The sequence below is a fragment of the Arvicola amphibius genome, chromosome 1 (assembly GCF_903992535.2).
Source record: "Arvicola amphibius chromosome 1, mArvAmp1.2, whole genome shotgun sequence".
Lineage (NCBI taxonomy): Eukaryota > Metazoa > Chordata > Mammalia > Rodentia > Cricetidae > Arvicola > Arvicola amphibius.
This window is the reverse complement of record NC_052047.1, coordinates 177,224,410-177,245,447: the sequence shown is the minus strand read 5'-3', so window position 1 is coordinate 177,245,447 and position 21,038 is coordinate 177,224,410. Positions and strand designations below refer to the sequence as shown.

Here is a 21,038-nt window from a genome sequence, read left to right as displayed (position 1 = left end):
GTTACTGTTTCAAGAAATAGTGTCCAGTAGGAAGATTCCTGTTCCAATGTGCTGGACCTAGCTGAAGGTCAAGTTGTAACTACCTGACAAAATATTATGAAAAGGGGGTTGCTTGAAGCCAAAATTAAAGGGACACTGACTACAGGTAGTTGAATTTGCTATACTGTTCAAGATCAAGAGCCTGAAATTTTGAACAACTGAAGCCACATCCTAACACTAAAGCAGTGGTTCTCATCCTTCCTAATGCTATGACCTTTAATATAGTTAGTTCCCCATGCTGTGGTGATCCCAACCATAAAATTATTTTCATTGCTGCATCTTAAGTGTAGTTTTGCCACTGTTATGAACTGTAAACATTGGATACGCAACCCCTGTAAAAGTGTTGTCTGACCCCAAACACAACCCACAGGTTGAGAACCACTGCACTGGAGGATTTTACTTAGAGAGCCTCAGGTGTTGTCAATAAACTTTCCACTGCTGGGAAAACACATCCATCTGACATGCATCACAGTCAGGCATGGTACCTCATACCTCTAACCCTAGCATTTCAGAGGCAAAGGAATCAAGAGATGAATAAAAATCAACCAGATAACATGTAATGCAGCCTCAAAAAACAAACAAAAACCAAAAATAAACAATAAAAAGATGTTTTCCAAATTCTCAGGGAATAATCTCTGATGAAATCCTCATTCTTAGATTCTCAAGAATGATACACAGCACTTCTGACAAAGTAACAATTTCTTGGAAGAAGGGGAATGCTTTACAGCTCCATTTCAATCTGTTCTCACTGGCAAGGCAGAACATGAGCAGATATACCCTAAGAGTCAATGCCAACCTCCATCTTAAATTTCTTTAGAATAGTAATAAAAGGAAGAGGGTTTTGTCCACTTTGACTTGGAGCAGGTCTACTATCCAGCCAGACTAGCAATGATAAAACCCTGACATTCTGAATGAGGGAGCACCCAGAAGAGTACTCCAAGGAAGAAGTTACTGAAGCCAGCTCTCTAAGTTTAGGAAGAGCCAAGGCAAATGCTTAGCCAAGATCTTACATTACAAGACACAGTGAATCAAAGCCTGAATTGTTGAGCAAACTAATCAGTATTGGGGTTTCTGTTGTAATATTTAATTCCTGAATCAAAACCCCATCCTGAAAATAATAATGTACAATTGCAGTCCCAGGCAAAAAATGTGGATATATTTTGTGGATTTGTGCGGCTACATCATAAATACGATGTTAGAAATGGTATTAAAAAGTCTGGAGAGATAGCTTAGTGGTTAAGAACATGTACTGTTCTTGCAGAGGACCCAAATTCAATCCCCAACACCCACATGAGGCAGCACACAATTGTTTGTAACTCCAGCTCCAGGGGATGGTCCTCTTAGGTACATGCACACAAATAAATAATAATAAAAATATTTTTTTAAAAGAGAAATGGTATTAAAGGTTTTTGAGATTTTTGTTTTTTCAAGATAGGGTTTCTCTGTTTAAGTCCTGGCTATCCTTGAACTCACTCTGTAGACCAGGCTGGCCTTGAAACTAACAGAGATCCACTTTATTTCTGCCTCCTGAGTGCTGGGATTAAAGGCATTTGCCACCATGCCTGGCTGGTTCTTGAGATTTTTAATAATTTATTTTTATTTTATGTGCATTGGTGTTTTACCTGCATGTATATCTGTGTGAGGATGTCAGGTCCCCTGGAACTGGAGTTACAAACAGTTATGAGCAGCCCTGTGGCTACTGGGAATTGAACCAGGTCCTCTGGAAGAATACTCAGTGTTCTTAACTGCTGAGCTATCTCTCCAACCTGGTTTTTGAGATTTTTAGTAGGATTGTTTTAGTAAACAATAAAAATGACAGAAATCATCATATTGTTTGTAGATGACCTGTCAAAGACTTGAATTGAGACAACTACTATTCTACTCTTCTATACCAAAGAATGAACGCCCTGTCAAATTACAGAAATCCTATATGCCTCTGAAAGATGCCAAGGAACCCCATGTTCTGATACTTCCAACTAGATCCATACTTGAATAGAAAAGGCTATTCAGCTTCTTGTAACCTTTCTCCTACTGTATACTGATGGAGGACTCCCATTGGCTAATAAAGAAACTGCCTGGCCCATTTGATTGGCCAGCCTTTAGGTGGGCGGAGTAGACAGAACAGGAAGAAGGAAGTGAGGTAGATGGCTCAGGCAGATGCTACGCCTCTCCTAAGTTAGACAGACTGCCGTGCCTCTCCTCAGAGAGAAGCCAGATGCGATGAAGCTCCAGCCCAAGATGGACGCACGCTAGAATCTACCTGGTAAGGCACCACTTTGTGGTGCTACACAGATTATTAGATATGGGTTAGTCAAGATGTGAGTAAGAGCCTGAAAATAATGGGCCAGGCAGTGTTTAAAAGAATACAGTTTCCGTGTAATTATTTCGGATAAAGCTAGCCTGTGGCTGGGAGCTGGGCGGCGGAAAGCTAGCCCACAGCTCATCACTACAGTATACCAGCCACATCCATTCACTCTTCAAGAGTTGCATATATGTGAACATGGTCCATCCAGTCTTCTTTCATCTTTAGAAATCCAGTTTTTTATCTACTGGCTGTATAATGAATTCTAGATGCTCTTATACCACTTTCTTCCTACGGAAGAAACTTCTTCTAAGCAGTTCACATAGTGGATGATTCTAATTGAATCTAATCAGCTCAAAATGGGTACCAATAACATACTATAAATCAAAACAGTGCTACATCTCTTGGCTACAACTATATAATACACATTCATTTTCAACTTTTCATTCTTCACAGCATAGCACATGTATTGTCTTTCTATCCACTGTCTATATACCTGGATTTCTTTTTAAAATTAATTTTTATTTGATTTGCATTGGTATTTTGTCTGCATGTATGTATGTCTGTGTGAGGGTGTGAGATCTTGGAGTTATGGACAGCTGTTAGCTGCCATGAGTGCTGGGGATTGAACCAGGGACCTCTGGAAGAGAAATCAGTGCTCTTAATTGCTGAGCCATCTTTCCAGGCCATACTTGGATTTCTTAAACCACAGTCTTTGTACATTTTCCTGTACTGACGGACACTTTTCTGAAAACTCCAAAAGTATTTCAGGGGGGCTGGAATGGCTCAGTGGTTAAAAGCACTTACTGCTTTCCAGAGAACTGGGGTTCAATTCCCAGCACCCACATGGCAGCTAACAATTATCTGCAACTCCAAGATCTGACACCCTCACACAGACATGCATACACACAAAAAACACATACTGTCTGCATGCACAAAATGCTCAGACCATAAAAAGCATTCTAAAAAAAAAAAAAGGAGCTGGAGAGATGGCTCAGTGGGTAAGAGCACTGGCTCCTCTTCCAGAGGTCCAGAGTTCAGTTCCCACCACACACATAGCAGCTCAGAACAATCTGTAACTCCAGTTCCAAGGGAATCTGATACTGTCTTCTGGCTTCCAAAGGTACTGCATGCACACAGTGCACACACTCGCAGGCCAAACAACCACATACATAAAATGTTGATTATAAAGAATTTTAGTGCCAAAAATTTTTTCTCATTTTTTTATTAATAGTGCCAAAAATTTTATACTTAGTAAAATTAGAGCCCAAACCCACTTGTTTGTATACATTCTGTGTTGTCACCCAAAATTTTAAAAAAGAAAAAAATCAATTCATATCCTATATCTATATAGTTGAGGGCAGAGAAAGAATAGAAGGGAAAGAAAATCATTTTCTGTGTATTTTTCCTTAGGAATGACTTTCTAAAAATTGTATTACCTAGAAGTATATTACCTAGTTCAATAATAAAAAGCAGCTAACAGAAGAAAAAATATCTGTTTATGTAATTATCTCAATCATAAAAAGAACTTAATTCCTATAAGGGGCTGACATCTGATTAATTGAACTAAGGGTTTTTTTTTTGTTTGTTTTTGAGAGGTGTGTATGTGTGGAAAGACAAAACCATTTTTCATTTTCTCTAGCATTCACACCTCTCATTCTTAATGACAAAGCACACCTTTCCTGCTCAATTAAACCTTTAAACTTTAATTGGCTATTTTAAATTTTTTAAAATGTGTTTGCATCTCCAACCCCACAAAATACAAACACAAATAACTGCGTGGTCAGGCAATTACCAAGTATCACCAGAGACCACAGACCGAGCACCCAACAGTACGCCTACATAAGCACAAATGCTAACTCACTACCCACAGAGAAAATGTGGGTGGGCAGACTTCTTAAAAATAAATAGGGCTGAGAATGTAGCTCAGCAATAGCAAATGCGTTTAGTAGGGTCAAGGTACTTACTGGGTGCCATACCCGGCACAGGAAAACAGAATTAGTAAGTGTTCCATTAGTCTAATAATTTGGATTTTAAAATTTACAAGCCAGTCAGGTATAGGTGTTTTGTGTGTGTGTGTGTGTGTGTGCGTGCGTGCGTGTGTGTGATGGCAGCAGCAGTGCACACCTTTAATCCCAGCAATAGGGAGGCAGAGGCAGGTGGCTCTCTGTAGTTTGAGGCCAGCCTGGTCTACAAAGTGAGTTCCAGGACAGTCAGGGCTGTTACATAGAGAAATCCTGTCTTGAAAAACCAAATAAGCAAACCCCCAAATTACAAAGCCATCTTTAAAAAACCTCCTTATTTTCTAGGGTTGAAATGTAGGACTTTCAAAAGTGTGATTGAGTATCAATTCTTCAGCAATTATTTTTTATAATTGTATGTGTGAGTGTGTACAGGTGCCAGGTTAGGTATTGTTATCTATGGTTCTCTATTTTTTTTTAAGCAGGGTCTTGCATTGACCCTGGGGCTCATTGATGGGCTGGCTAATAAGCCCCAAGGATCCTTCTGTTTTCACCTTCTAGAGCTGGAATTATAGCCATGTATCAATACAACTGTTTTTTTTTTTTTTTTTTTAATGTGGTGGGGATCTGAACTCAAGTCCTCAGGTTTTCAAGGTAAGCACCTTATCCACTGAGCCATCTCCCTAGCCTCCTTAGTAATTATTTTATGATTTGCCTTTTATATCCTAACTTCTTAATTTTACAACCTAAAACTGTCTCTAAGTAAATTATGAGTGGTGAGTTGGTCCCTATGCTATTTAAATTTCCATTTCAATCTGGACAAACAAAATAAAATACATGGGGCTGGGTATACTCCATTCAGTTGTAGAACACTTGTCTAGCATGTGCAAGGCCTTAGATTCCATCCACGGGGTGGGAGAGGAGTATGTTGGGGAAGAACTGAGGATGGGATGGAGTAGGAGCAATAAAGTCACACCATAAACCCACATCTCTAAATACTACTATTTTCAGACATGAACTCACTAATACACCAAATTCTTGAAAGGTGGCAACTAAGATCGTCCTTGGCTATTTTTATCAAGTGAACATAATCTAAGTAACATTACCCCTCTGGATTATGTAGCAGTTGGTTGTGACCATTTGCCAAATAGGTTGGCTAAATGGTCAAGCAGGACAATTCAAATGAGCCGAAGAAAGGCAACACTGATAACAGAGATTTGGCCTCAGTGCTCTCTTTTCTCCCCAGTGTCTACAGGCGTTTTCAGCTCACCTCCCTGAGGTTTTCCCAAGCTTTTCCCTCTTAGAGAGGCTCTCAATTAAGCAAGCATGATTCATGACAGCACGTACATTTTAAAATGGGGACAGGTCAAAGCAACCAGACCCACAATCAGTCTAACTGTAAAAGCAATGCCTGCGAGCAAGAAATCTTTCTCATGCTCTTCTGTCCATCATCCCTGCCCCCAAAGGAACAAGAGTAACTTAAAATGTTTCTTTTTAAAAAGAACTGCTAAACAATCTTGACGCACACTATAGCAAATGTTACCAAGCCATGATGACCTTTTTCGATTAAAAAAGGTTAAAAAGTTACAATCTGTCCTTCATAGGAGAAGCATAAAAGGTTCAGTCAAAAAGCTGGCCCCATCCCTGGCTATTTTAAATAGCTCAACAAACCTTAGCACTCTGGTATCATAGAGAACCCAGCGGTTAAAACTAATTTCAAACTATTTAAAATAAATCTCAGGATGACTCAAAACGAGTCTCAAAATCCTAGATCTAAGCTCCAGTGCGTGTTCCATCTTGTCTCTCGCTCTCTTTCCACCCCAACTTGTGCGTGTGTGTGGCAGGGGCCACCCACTCAGCCGAAGTAGATCTCAGGTCTCCCAAAGCTGCCTGTTTCCGGTTTTAGTCTCTCCAGAAACCTAAAACAATTAACTCTAATGAGTCAATAGCCAATAAAACAACTCCTAAATTACATTTTCAGTTTACGAAGGCCGCTAGAACTTAAGGGATTGGGAAGAGTTACCGTGGAACTTGCAAAGAGTGAATTGTCGAGATAATTACTTTTTCAAATCACAAGGTCTACGAAGCCTTTCTGTGTGCAAGAGGCCCTTCAGGGTAGCAAGACCGGAAGTCGGTGCAGGTATTGTTGATTCAGTAAAACAAAACAAAGCACCTCCCCCCCCCCATCAATCCACGCAAACAAACAAGCAAAAACCCTACCACCAAAACAACTTCCCGAGAGCCCGCTCACCCCACCCCTCATCACGAGCCCCGAGAGAAAAGAGCGAGACGGTCCGGGCGAGAGTCCCCAGGAAAGGTCGGCGCCGGGGCAGGGCGGTGTGGCTCGCGGCCTGCAAGCCCGAGCCTGCTTGCAGGTGGGGCGTGCGGGAGGCGACGCGGGGCCGGCGTTTACCTGCGGCGAAGTGGAGCGGGGTGGACTTCCTGCCCGCCGTGTCGCGGCTGTTCACCTTCTCGGGCGTCACCAGCCTCTTCACCCGCTCCACGTCCCCGTTGCGGCAAGCCTCGAACAGCTCGCGGGCGGACGGCTCGACGGCCTCGGCCACGGCGCTCGCGCAGGCCGCGCCCCCGCCGGCGCAGCGGCGACCAGACATGATCCTGGCCGCCGCCGCCAGCAGCAGCGCCAGCAAAGGCAGCAGGAGCCCTGGCCCCGCGAGCAGGAGGGCGAGGCCCCCCGCAGGAGACGCGCTCAGGGCCCGGGTCGCTCGGCTCCCCGCTGTCACCAGAGCCGCCGCAGGCCCATGGCCGCGTCGCCGCGCGCCCCCGCCACGACTCCGTGACCCCCGGCTGCCCCACCGCGGCGGACGCAGAGCGAACCCACCCGCCGAGCCCTGGAGCGACGCGGCGGCGGAAGCAGCCGAGACCACTCCTGCCAGCTCGCTCGGGTCCTGGGAGCGCGCGTGACGTCAACCCGCGCGTGCGCACTGGCTGCGCCCCGGCCTGGCCGCGCGGAGTGGTTTGTGGGAAATGTACAGCGAGAGCCTTTGGTTGCGGGGAGAGAAGGGGCTCCGGCCCACCGCCATCTTTAGGGAGCCACTGCTGAAAACTGGAGGGCTGCCTTGTCTTTTCCTTAAAGCATAGACCTCCCAGAATGAGGTTTCATTGCTCATATACTGAAAATGAACCTTTGCAAGTTTTGTTCCGGGCATGCATTTTCTCTTGGAAGTTTTAGGGTGGTTCTTTATTTTTGCCTCCGTACCGTCCCCTGGGAGATTCCTGCTCCTCCCTCGCCCGTTTTCTTTGCCGTGTCTCTTCACTAAACCCTCTGAATCCGCTTTTGTTTTTCATATAAGCCTTTTCCCAGAAATGGACCCGTTGCTCTTTTTAAGAAGTTTGGATGAACGTCCCTAAATCAAGCAAGCGATGAAAGTTAATCTCAACTCTAAAGCAACAATTGGGGGTGGGAGTTGACTCTGCTTAGCTGCACTTCCCATCGTAAATTATTAGCTCAGTGCTAACTGGAGAATCTCTATATAAATCAGTATTGTTACCGGACGTGGCCGAGGGGCCGGTAAACTGAGAATGCACATTAAGAAAGTTTTCTAAAGTTTTTTTTTTTTTTTCTCCCTGTGATCAAGAAATATAAGCCACAGTTCATTTTTGTGTTTAAGGTAGTAGTAACATTTTTGTGTAAGATCTTGTTTCAGGAGCCCAAAAGAAAGGTATATATAGATTTTGCTCTCATGAAAGTGCTGGCCTTTGTCACGCTGACAAGCATTTCCCCCGTGAATTGACTTAACCTGTTTTTCAGGAAATCCAGTTTTTGTTTGGGAGTGATGACTCACTGCTGTGGGAGAAAAGCAGGGTACACTTTTTTGAACATTTTAGTAAATGAGAGCATTGTTATATATATTTATTCTACAATCATGCTTTTAGGCTATTTAGTGTAAATTTAAACTCACGAACACACCAAGGATTAGAACACTACTCATGTCTTATTTTTCTTTATTTCATCCACTTGCCAAATATATTCCCAATTATTTTTTAATTTAGGAATTTTTTGCTTGTGTATTTCCTTCTAATATGTGTATCTTAAACAACATCAGGCTGAGACAGCAAACACTACCTACTGATCAATCTGTCTCCCGTCCCTAACATTTAAAAAAAGAGCATGATTTCTGGAGAAGTGCAGTTGAAAACCACATCAGGTTGGCTGCTCTAAAGCAAACAAACAGAAAATAGCCAATGCTGGTGAGCTAGGACAAACTAGAATCATTTCTCACTCTTGATGGCATCACAAATAAGTAGTGTAGTCATTATAGAAAACAATTTGGCAGCTCCTCACAAAACTTAACTTATTGGGTCTGGAGAGATGGCTCAGTGGTTATGAGCACTATTGGCTTTTCCTAGGACTTGGGTTTGATTCCTGGTACCCATATGGTGATGCACAACCATAGCTCCACTCTCAGGATCTCTGGATCTCTTGCCCTCTTCTGGCCTCCCCAGACAGCAGGCACCCATGTGGTGCAGACAAAATACCAAAACATAAAATTAATTGATTAAGCCATTTTAGAAGTTAGTGTGGTGGTTTCTCAGAAAACCAGGAATCAACCACAAAACCCAGCTACTCTTGAGCGTATTCCCAAAGGATGCTCAATCACACCACAAGGACACTTGCTCAACTATGTTTGTAACAGCTTTACTTTTAATATCCAGAATGTGGAAACAACCTAGATGTCACTCAAACGAAAAATGGATGAAGAAAATGTACGTTTATGCAATGAAGTATTACTCAGCTGTTAAAAACAAGGACACCAGGAAATTTTAAGGCAAACGGATGGAACTAGAAAAAAAGTCATCCTGAGTGAGGTAACCCAGACTAAGAAAGATAAATATGTTATGAACTCACTCATAAGTGGGTATTAGCTGTAAAAAGATAACTATACTAAAATCTAGACACAGAGAGACTGGGTAACGAGGGTTCATAGGGGTACACCAGATCTCCCTGGAAGGGAAAATAGAAGAGATTTTGTGGGTGGGTTGAAGGTGGCTGGGGATGGAAACATGAGCCATCATGTTGGGGAGGGAGACACGGAAGGAGAGAGTACTGAAAGAGGGGGCATTTGAGGGTCAGATGAAAACCTGGCACAAGGGAATCTCCCAGGAATTGACTCTAATTAATTGACTCCTAGCAATAGTGAATATGCAGCCTAAACTCGCCTTCTCCTGTGACCAGATTAGTGCCTAGTCCAAATGTCATCAGAGTCTTCATCTAGAAACAGATGCAGGTGGAGTTTAGGGAATCCCACAGAAGAGGGGGAGAAAGGATTGTAGGAGCCAAAGGGATCAAGGACACCACAAGAAAACTCACAGAATCAACTAACCTGGGCTCACAGGGGCTATAGAGACGAACCGACAGCTAGGGAGCCTGCATGGGACTGACCCAGGCACTGCATATATGCGACAGTTGTGTAGCTTGATCCTCTTGTGGGGCTCCTAACAATGAGAGCAGTGGCTGTCTCTGACTCTTTTGCTGACTTTTGCTTACTCCTCATATTGCCCAGCCTTAATACATGGGGAAGTGCTTACCATTACTGCCGCTTGATAAACCATGTTTTGTTTTGTCTCAAGGGAGACCCATCTTTTCCTAAACAGAAATGGAGGAGGAGTGGATTGGTGAATGGGAATAGAGGGGTACTGAAAGGAACTGGAGGAGAGGAGAAAGGGGAAACTGCAGTTGGGATGCAAAACAAACAAACAAATTTATTTAAAGAATTTAACATAAAGCTACCATCCGATCTACTTCTGGGTATAGTCAAACAATTTGAACGTAGGATCTCAAATATTTCCACAATCATTCATTATATGATTGCTCATAACAGCAAAGCGATACAAGCAATCCAGTTGTTCCATGAGTGGATGAGTATGAAATGTGATAAATGCATATCATGGTCTGACTCTCAACCTCCAGAAAAAAATGAATCCTATCACGGGCCCCAACATAGGTGATTTCTGAGGATGTAATGGTAAGTAAGGTAAGCCAGTTAGCAAAGACACAAAGTAGTTTTACTTGTATTCATTCAGAGAACAGCTGGTGGAGGACTCTCATTGGTTAATAAAGAAACTGCCTTGGCTTTTTGATAGGGCAGGATTTAGATGGGTGGTTCAGACCTAGCAGGATGCTGGGAAGAAGGGAAGTTAGTCAGCTGCTTCAGGCAATCGCCATGACTCTCCTCTCCAAGATGGATGCAGGCTAGAATCTTCCCGGTAAGCCACCTCTTGTGGTTCTACACAGATTATTAGAAATGGGTTAATCAAAATGTGAAAGCTAGCCAGTAAGGAGGCTAGAAACTAATGGGCCAGGCAGTGTTTAAAAGAATACAATTGGTGTGTTGTTATTTCGGGGCATAAGCTAGCCAGGCGGCTGGGAGCTGGGTGGGAATGCAGCCCATCACCTCCTCACTACAAACAGCATTAGCAAATTACCACAGTTTTTTACTTTTTATTTTATTTTTATTTTTTTTTAGTTAGGACAAGATGTTCATTGGTTTGGTTTGATTTCTTCAAATCCTTTTTTCCTTGGCTTATAGATGGCTACCTCCTCACTGTAACCTCAAGTGATCTTTCCTCTACATGCACATGTGTCCCAGCAGTCTCCCCAAATATCCACACGGAGAAATGTTATTAATGCTTGACTGATATCTTAGGCTTGTCTCCCGCCAGCTCTTACAACTTAAATTAATACATTGCTATTCATCTATGTTCTGCCCTGAGGTTCCTTTACCTCATCTATGAACTTCCCATGATGCTTCTTCTGCATCTGGCTGGAGACTCCTCAGACACTGCCCTTCTTCCCAGCATTCTCTCTGCCCCCCAAATCCTGCCTAGCTATTGGCCAATCAGCTTTTCATTAACAATGAGAATAACACATCTTCACAGTGTACAGAAGAATTATTCCACAGTGTTTCCCCCTTTATGTCTAATTAAAAAGGAAATTTTTAACTTTAACATAGTAAAATTATATACAACAAAAATAGTTATTAATAGGTTTTCTGTTCCTGGATAGTAGGTTTCTCCTCAGATACAGTAAGCCAGATCAAGCTGAGTTGAAAAAGTAAAAGAACAGATTTGTTTTGAGCAAAGCAATTCCCAAGTGAGTTCTCCAGTCCCAGGACTGAGGCAGGAGAAGTCACATGCCAAAACTAAAGCAGGGATATACCCTGTAGGCGAGGGGTAACGATGTGTCCTCCATAAGTAGGGTTTGTGCCTAACTACAGTACACTTTAGGTGAAATCTTGGCCTCTGCATCCGCCAAGAATGTTTAACTGGGCTTTTGGTGCCTTTTATTTGTTGGAGATTTTCTGAGAAGACTGGGTTTGGAGAGAAAGAAATGGGGTCTTCTGGATCAAGCTGGAGTGAGCTGGATATTTCCAGCAGAACAGTTATCATGTAAGAATTACAGTTAACAACATTCATATTTGGCAAATTTAGGGAAAATATTCTACTATTTATCTTATCTTTGTGAGTCTTAAGTTTTATACCTAATTTACCTTTTATGATAACTAAAGAAAACTTTAAGTCTAATTATTGAGTCTTTAACTCCATCAAAGACCCCAGAAGGGTGTAATGTTACTTAGTGACTGGGATATCTGGCTGTCTGGGCAATCATCCAAAGGCCTAGCATATCTGACAGATGTTTCTGAGAAGCAGGGATCTTTGAAGGACTTCCTACCTTGTCTTGGCAAAGTTTGGCTGATATACAATCCTAATTAGTCTTAATAATAAAAACCCAGAGTTTTGGGCAGTTGCTTTTTTTGCATCATGCTGGCCCAGTTTGAGGCAAGGACAGTTTTTTGCTCAAGTGACTAGTTTTTGCCATAAAGAAAGCAAATTCCATATGGAGGTTCTTCAGTGCCCATCGTCTTCTCTTGAAGTGTATTGGTGCTGTCAGGAGCAGACATGTCTCACTGTCATGAACAGTCTTAGATTATTAAGCATATTAAAAGCCATATTCTTTAAAGTGTTTGGAGACCATCTTTCTATCTAAATATATCTGTTTAACCTTGAAAACTTACCTAATATGACAAATTTGATTATTAGAGGAAACTACTAACCTATATTTTTTAATTATACATTTTAAATGAGCTGTATAAACACAATACCCCCAATAAGAGTAAAAACACACATCTGGTATAACAAAATTAACTTAAAATGTGTTTCAGTAAACTAAAATCCATACCAATATAAAATATTTTGAGATTAATAGTTGCTTTTGGGTTAAAGCAATAATTGATCCTTTTATCTCATAATTTCTATATCATATCCCCCTTTTTTCCTTTAGAAAGAGATTTTTGCATTTAACCATTTGTTTAGCTTTTTTCTGACTATGACCAATAACAACTTGTAACCAACTCCCCTGAACAATGACAAACATTTATAATCCATCAAATAATCCAAATCCACCCATACCCATCTCCTGGGAATGTGGGTGTCATTCTTTAAACTACTTCCTGTTGTTTGTTGGGCATTAGTATCTTTGGGGGAACGTTGAGAAAATCAGGATAATTGTTAGGTCCTGGCTGGAGTAGTTTGTGAGGCTGGACCATCTCAGCCAGCAGTCCTGAAGCTGTTTTAGATGCAGAATTTTGAAAAGATTGTAACAGGAATTTTGAGATGCTGGATCACCTGGGCCATCTATTTTCATTGGTGTCTGGTCTCCTTGTTCTGAAAATACATAAACCTTTAAAGGTAGCATACATATCTGCATTATTGCAAGTACAGACTGTGTATTGTACAGCAGTCAGCCAAAGTTTTTTTTTTTTTTTTAGACAGGGTTTCTCTGTAGCTTTGGAGCCTGTCTTGGAATTAGCTCTTTTAGACCAGTCTGGCTTCAAACTCACAGACAAAGATGATTTTTTTGTTTTATGTTTGAGCAAATAAAATATACATGCCACGTCTTGTAGTTCTTCTAGGTTTATTTCTTCATGTTCATAGTCAGGATTTTAAGAGAGTCTTCCCTGATCAAACCTGATCTGTATCAACCTGGAACAAATCTACAGCCTCTCAGCCCTTGTAGGAATAAAAGCATAACCTCTTCCCAAAGTAACATTTATTTTTGACTTCCATTTTGAAGTGAAGACACTTTTTAAAATATATAGGTTGGTTTAATCTAGTAGTTTTCATAACCCATAATCTTAGCAGCTGTCATTCTTTTATTAGCCATCAAAAAATCTAAAGACAACAGAATAATATGCAGAATCCAGATTCTGTATTTCCCATCTTTATGAAGCTTATTTACTTTTCTTCCTCTATTCCTTTTTAAAGGACTTTATTGTTTTTAAACTATTTTGTAATCTATGACTGTCTCTACCCTTTCTCTTTTCTCTCTCCAGCATGTGTGTGTGTGTATGTGTGTATATATATATATATATATATATATAAACAATGAGGAGCAACATGTCTTCACAGGGTGTTCTAGGAGCCCACTTGTTTGGCGCTGCTAAGCCCCAAAATAATCACACAAAACCATGTTATTTGCAATACTGTTTGGCCAATAGCTTAAGCATGTTTCTCGTTAATTTATATCTTAAATTAACCCATCTCCATTAATCTGTGTATTGCCATGAGGCTGTGGCTTACCGGGTAAAGTTCCAGTGTCTGTCTCCGGCTACATGGCTTCTCCTGACTCCGCCTCCTTTCTCCTACCATTTAGTTTTGTTTTCCTGCCTAGTTCTACTCTGTCCTATTAACAGGCAGTTGTTGTTGTTTTTATTAACTAATGGCATTCACAGCATGCAGAGGGAAATCCCACATTACCTCCCCTTTTCTGTTTAAATAAAAGGGAAGGTTTTGGAAGTCCTTCTGTATATGTGTTGCTTTTATTGGTTAATGAATAAAGTAACTAAGTACCTTGGCCTGTGATAGGGTAGAGTAGGTCTAGGCAGGGGAAAACTAAACTGAATGCTGGGAGAAAGAAGGCAGAGTGAGGAGATGCCATGGAGCGTCCAGAGGAGAAAGACGCCAGCTGTTAGTCTGTACCTTGCCCGTAGGCCAGGAGCCTTGTGGTAAAATATAAAATAATAGAAATGGGTTAATTTAATATGTAAGTGCTTGCTAGGAATATGCTATAGTGATTGGCCAAGCAATGATATTAAATATTAAATAATACAGTTTCTGTGCGGTTATTTCGAGTCTGGGCAGCTGGGAATGAACAAGCAGCCTCATGAACAATGAGGAGGTGTGACCTTGCGGGAGTAGATATGAGGAAGATGGAGGAAGTGTGTCACTCGGGGTAAACTTTGAACTTCCAAGATCCCACACCGGTCCCACTATCATTCTCTTCCTGCTGCCTGTGCATTTGGATGTAGAACTCTCAGCTACTTCTCTAGCACCATGTCTACCTAGGAGCTACCCTATTCCCCCACCATGATGAATGTGGACTAAACCTCTGAAACTATAAGCCAGCCCCAATTAGATGCTTCCTTTTGTAAAAGTTGCTGTAGTCATGGTGTCTCTTCACAGCAAGAGAACCCTGACTAAGATCAATAAGTTGCCTAGGAGAGGCTCAGGCCTCTGAGGTTGTCTGAAAGATACTTTCCAACATGTTGACCTGCTGGCACATTTATCATGAGTGTCAGATTTCCAGTTTTTATGGGGTGTCACCCATGCTGGGGTGTAACCATCTTTGAGTTGTTGTTGCTCCTGTAAGTTATCTCTCACCCAAACTCCTGTAAACCACCCTCCCTTGTTGGCTTGCTAAGTTAGATTTTGGTAGTACCCTTATTTTGGTCTGTGTGTTCACTTCTCACCAGGAAAGGTGTCACACCACAATAGCTCCATTTTTAGAGTGTTTGCCTAGCAGGCCTGGAGTCCTGTGTTCAAAGTCCAGCACTAAAATAAATAGAGTGTGATCGTACCTGCCCAAAATTTCAGCACTCAGGAGGTAGAGACAAGACGTTCAGAAGTTCAAGATTTTCCAGAAGCTCCACAAGTTGGGTGCCAGCCTGGGATGTATGATATGACATCTAAAAACAACAAAGAAATAACTTTATCTCTTTAAAGCCCTTTCTCTAAATATAGTCTGAAGCACTAGAAATTAGGGCTTCAACACTAGAGATGAGGAAGGAACATGATTTAATTCATAATATGAGATATATAAAGAGGTCAAATGACAGAATAATTGTTAGGCACTAGGGAAGGGATGAGGTGGGAGAATTTAATGGTCGTAGAGTTTCAGTTTTATAAAATGAGAAGTTATGGAGCTCAACAGATTATATAACAACACTGTTACAGTATATGCTTGAAAATGGTGAAGATGGGGGGGCAATAAAGTTGAATATGTAAGTCCATTTATGATACAGACACTCCAGTGTGGGGGAGGAAGAAAGGGAAGGAGAGAAGACAGGAAGAGAAATAGGCGGTGGGGAGGGAGAGAGCCACAAGTTGAGGCTGCAACAGTGTTGCCAGGATGATACAGATGCGAAGCATGGGTCTCCTGTCAAGGAAAGCTGTAGGTACAGAGTGCAGTTTTCCTGAGAAAGAGCGGGGGATGGCAGAGATGGAGGGCAGAAGCCACCCAGCCCTTTAGAACTCAGGTAATTCTATCACAAACCCAAGATGTCGGATGTAGAGCTATAGAAGTTGGTGTTTGTCCTGCTGGGTTTTGTTCTTGTTTTTCCCCCTAACTTTTCCTTGTTATGTCACATTTCTCCATTTTAGAACAGGGATGTTTACTCTATGGCATTGTATGTGAAGCTTTTGGAGCCTGTCCTGGAACTCGCTCTGTAGACCAGGCAGGCCTTGAACTCACAGAAATCTGCCTGTCTCTGCTTCCTGAGTGCTGGGATTAAAAGTGTGTGCCACCACCTCCCGGCTCTGCAATGTATATATTGGTGTTATAGGGGCTGAGAGTTAAGATGTTGTAGAGTCTCAGAAGAGACTGGATTTAGAACTTTGAGTAGTGTTAGGACTATTAAAGTCCCTTGTAAGGACTTTTTAGGTAGCAATGAATGCAGTTTGAACCATGAAATGACCATGTTTTTGTGTGTTAAATTGACACAAGCTAGGGTCATCAGAGGAAGGAGCCTCAGCTGAGGAAATGCCTCCTTGAGATCCAGCTGTAGGCATTTTCTCATTTAGTGATCAATGGGGGAGGGCTCCCAGCCCATGGTGGGTGGTGTCATCCCTGGGCTGCTGGTCCTGTGTTCTATAAGAAGCCAGGAAAGCAAGCCAGTAAGCAGCTCCCCTCCATGACCCCTGCATCAGCTCCTGACTCTGGATCCTGCCCTGTTTGAGTTCCTGTCCTGATTTCCTTCAGTGATAAACAGCAATGCTGAAGTGTAAGCCAAATAAACACTTTCCTCCCCAACTTGCGTTTTGGTCATGGTGTTTTATCACAGCAGTAGAGACCCTCACTAAGACAGGGGGTCTCTGGGACATCCCCTTACAATGCTTCTTGTCAGATATTGAGAGAAAAGTAACTAAAGAACCCTCAGGACTTAGTTGCTTTTCCCCAACCACTCATTTTATTAATGTTGCGTTGAAGGTTAAGTTCCAACTTTGGAGGTGACGTTATCACTCAGCTCACAAAACTATCTCTTCATATACTTATAATCTCTTTAGAGTTATTCTTTAGTAAAATGCCTATTTGTCTTTTGTCCATTTTTCATTGTTTGCCTTTTGTTGTTTGCAGGAATTTTTTTACATATTTTGGTAACTAGCCCTTCATCAGTTACATTTATGGAAAAGATCTTTTCCCAATTTGTCTTTTTTTTTTTTTTTTTCACTTTCTCAGTGAGAAGATGCTTTGGTTCTAATGTAGTTGAATTTACAATATTTGCTTGTGGAGTTTGTGCCTCTCTTAAGGATTCCTCATTACTCCACGGTCATAAAGATAAAATTTTCTTATGGACTGTCACTCTAAAGTTGTAAAGGTATCATTTCCCTATGGACAGGCAAAATGGCTCAGTGGTAAATGCTCTTTGAGCCAAGCCTGACAACTTGAGTTTAATCCCCAAGTAGGAAAGAACCAACTCCCATAAATTGTCCTTTGACCTCTATACTTCTACTGTGGTACGAATGCAACCCTTGCCTCTCAAACAAACAAACAAACAAACAAACGAATGTTTCAAAGGGTTTTAAAAATATTGTTAAAAACTATATTTTTCCCATAAAAAGTTAAAAAATTCCTTTATACTTAAATTACTAATCCTTATGGCCTTGATTTTGGAGTATAATATGAAATAAGTCTTCATTTTCTTTCTTTTTTCCCCCACAATAATAAGGAAATCTCCAGCACCACTTCCTAGGTGCTCCCATCTTAAGAAGAGCCACACAGTGCCTCCTCAAGTCTCCTTAAATGCATAACTCTTCTCTAGACTGACTCCATCGATTGATCTGTATTTCCCTCTGTCAATACCATATCGACTTAATATTTAATAGCTGTCCCTGATCACTAATCCTTAGTAGACGTGTAACAATGATAAAAATTAAAAATGTAAAAGTTTACTGAAAAATAAGCAAGTAATCACTAAATGAGATGCTTTTTTTTTCTAGCCAAAGATCAAAACATTAGACTCTAATTAAGTAATAAAACTTAACACCGGGAAGAAGCAATGGTATTGTCTAGTAAATTCTATTCACTAGATATTAGCTTTACATTCTTTCGTCATTGGAGATAAGATATAGACAAAATACCAGCTACAAGAGGCAGAAGCCAATCTCTTCTATGTATTCAAACAGTTTTTATAAATGAAAAAGAGCTCTTTTTGCACACCCTGTTTATTGCTGTTCTATTTACTACCGTGAGGAAATGGAACTAACATATATACCCAGCAACAGATGAATGAGTAATGAAAATCTGGTACATATATAAAGTAGAATATTAAAAAAAAGACAACAGCCAAGCGGTGGTGGTGGCGGCACACACCTTTAATCCCAGCACTCGGGAGGTAGAGGCAGACGGATCTCTGTGAGGTCGAGGCCAGCCTGGTTTACAAAGGGAGTTCCAGGACACTGCTGTTATATGGAGAAACCCTGTCTTGAAAAACCAAAAAAGAAAAAAAGTGGAATATTATTTAGCTCTAAAGAAAAATTAAATCTCCAAACTTGCAGGAAAATGGATGGTTTTAGAAAGTATAATATTAGCTGGATATGGTGGTACATGCCTTTAGTCTCAGTACTCAAGAGGCAGAGTAGATGGATCTCTTTGAGTTTGAGGCCAGCCTGGTCTACAGAATGTGTTCCAGGACAGCCAGGGAGTTCTCAGCTACACAGAGAAACCCCGACTCAAAAAACCAAAAAAAAAGATATAATATTAAATGAGGTCACCCAGACTTAGAAAGAAAAAAAGAAAGAAGAAGAGGAAGAGGAAGAGGAAGAGGAAGAAGAAGCAGCCACAGCCCATATGCTCTTCCTCCTATGCAGACCCTAGCTTATAATGAATATGTACATATGATAGCTGTAAGTGTGGGCATCATATAACATTGAGGAAGAAGACCAAGAAAGGGAAGTAGAGGGTGATGAGGAAAGATGGGATGCTGGCAAAAGGTACATGAGTAATGAAAGAGTAAGCTAATCAACTGTCATTGCTTTCTTTTAAAGTTATTTTCACTTTATGTGTATGGGTGTTTTGATAGCATGTATGTTTGTGCACCATGTGCATGCAGTGCCCATGGAGACCAGATATTGGCGTTACAGACTATCGTGAGTGCTGGAAATCAAACCCAGGACCTCTGGAGGAGCAGCCAGTGCCCAGTGCCTCAGAGCCTATGTGTCTTTCTTTCTTTCTTTCTTTCTTTCTTTCTTTCTTTCTTTCTTCCTTTCTTTCTTTCTATTTTGGGGTGGATAAGTGTATAAAAATATAATTAATAGTGAAAGTGTAAAACTAAGTTACACTCTATGATTTTATTCTAACTGTATTGAAGTGTTTGTCTGAGTGACTACCTTAATCTAGTTCTAAGGTGTTTTTATAATTTTATTTCAATAATGTTTATATATATATATATATGAGATATACAATTTTCAAAAATTACAGCAAATCTATTTATCTATCTATCTATATCTATCTATCTATCTATTTATCTATCTTTTAAAAGTTTTATCTTATGTGTATGTGTGGCACTTGAGTACACATGTACACCATATATGTGCAGGTGCCTGCAGAGATCAGAAGAGGGCATTGGATCTCCTGGAACTGGAGGTGCAGGTGGTTGTGAGTCACCATGTGGCAATAAACTCCAAGATAGTTTAAAAATATTATCTGCTTTTCATTGATCTTTAGTTTCTATTTTTAATTTTTGTAAGTTTGTGCTGTGGGATGTCTTTCTGTATGCTGTGAATGTGTGTTGCTCTCATTGGTTGATAAATAAATCTGCTTTGGTCTATGGCAAGGCAGGATAGAGCCAGGTGAGAATTTCAAACACAGATACAGGAGAAGAAAAGAGTCTGGGAGACACCAGATAGTCACCAAGGAAGCAAGATATGTGAAAAATGAGGTAATACCACAGCCACGTGGCAATACATAGATTAATAAAAATAGGTTTATTAACATGTAAGAGCTAGCTAGTAATAAGCTTGAGCCATCGGTGAAACTTTTATAATTAATATAAACCTCTGAGTGATTCTTTGGAAATGCTTGTGGATGGGGCAGGATACAGAAAAGCCTCAGATTACAGTTTGGGCCTTAGGCAAGCTAAGGGAGACAGGGTCTCTTCTGGCTCACAGTTCATGGCCGGGGAATCAAGGCAGTTTGAAGCAGCAGCTCGCATTGCATCCACAGTCAAGAGGCAGGGAGCACCGGGTGGTGATGGTGCACGTCTTTAATCTCAGCACTCAGGAGTCTGAGTCAGTGGATGTCTGTGAGTTTGAGGCCAGTGTGGTCTACAAAGTGAGTTCCAGGACAGCCAGGGCAGTTACACAGAGAAATCCTGTCTTGCTCCCCACCCCCACCCCCCCCAAAAAAACAGGCAGACAGCAAGGAATGCATGCTGTGTCCTTCCTTTGCATAACCAAGGATCCCAACAGTTAAGTTTCCCCCCACAATTAAGACGGGGCATCCCACATCAGTTAACAGTAACCAAGATAATCCTATCCCCCAGGTAATCTCAGTGGTCCAACTTCAAGGTGGTAAAAGCTTTTGTCAAACTGACACTAGCCACCATAGAACACATGCAAAGAACACAAAGTAGTGGCCTCGTCATACACGTGTGTTGTTGTACATTGCTCTCCCTCGTGCTCCCTCCCTGTCTGCCTGCCACCTTCCAGTCAGTGAGCCCTTGGGCTCCCAATCACACACATCACCCTCACCATCCTCATCTCCCTTAGGTCTCTGCCTCCCCTCTTCTCCTCCCCTTTCTAGTTTCATGACATACAAACATACATAGCACACACTCAATCACACATAAATTTAGGTTCCAAATATGACAGTAAATGTGATATTTTTCTGAGTCTTATTTTGCTTAATGATTCCCAGTTGCGTTTTTTAAACAAATGACATAATTTCAGCTTTCTCTCAGCTGCTGAAGGTTCTATTGTGTTATCACATTGCTTTGTGAATAGTGCAATCTTAATCATGAATGTGCAAAGATCTTGTGCTGTGCCGGCTTAGAGTCCTTTGGGAATCTATCCAGGAGAGGAAAGCTGGGTGCATCACATTTCTTTCTTTTTAATTTTCTTTTAAGATTTCTTTTCAATTTTTTATTTTATTTCATAATGATTATAATAATATTATATGTGTGTGTGTGTGTGCGTGTGTGTGTGTGTGTGTGTGTGTAACCCGT

General features: G+C 41.2%; 1 protein-coding gene across 2 annotated transcripts in view; it reads right to left on the bottom strand.

Moving 5' to 3' along the window:
* Tnks2 (tankyrase 2) overlaps nt 1–7,147 on the bottom strand; it is a 60,148-nt gene extending 53,001 nt beyond the window's left edge. Inside the window, exon 1 of one of the 2 annotated variants that reach the window (XM_038328300.2) lies at nt 6,716–7,147. In XM_038328300.2, coding sequence (XP_038184228.1) covers nt 6,716–6,914 — 199 coding nt within the window. In that variant the 5' untranslated portion in view covers nt 6,915–7,147. The remainder of the gene's footprint in view (nt 1–6,715) is intronic. The other variant, XM_038328292.2, reaches the window with a different exon arrangement.
* Nucleotides 7,148–21,038: the final 13,891 nt, after the last annotated feature.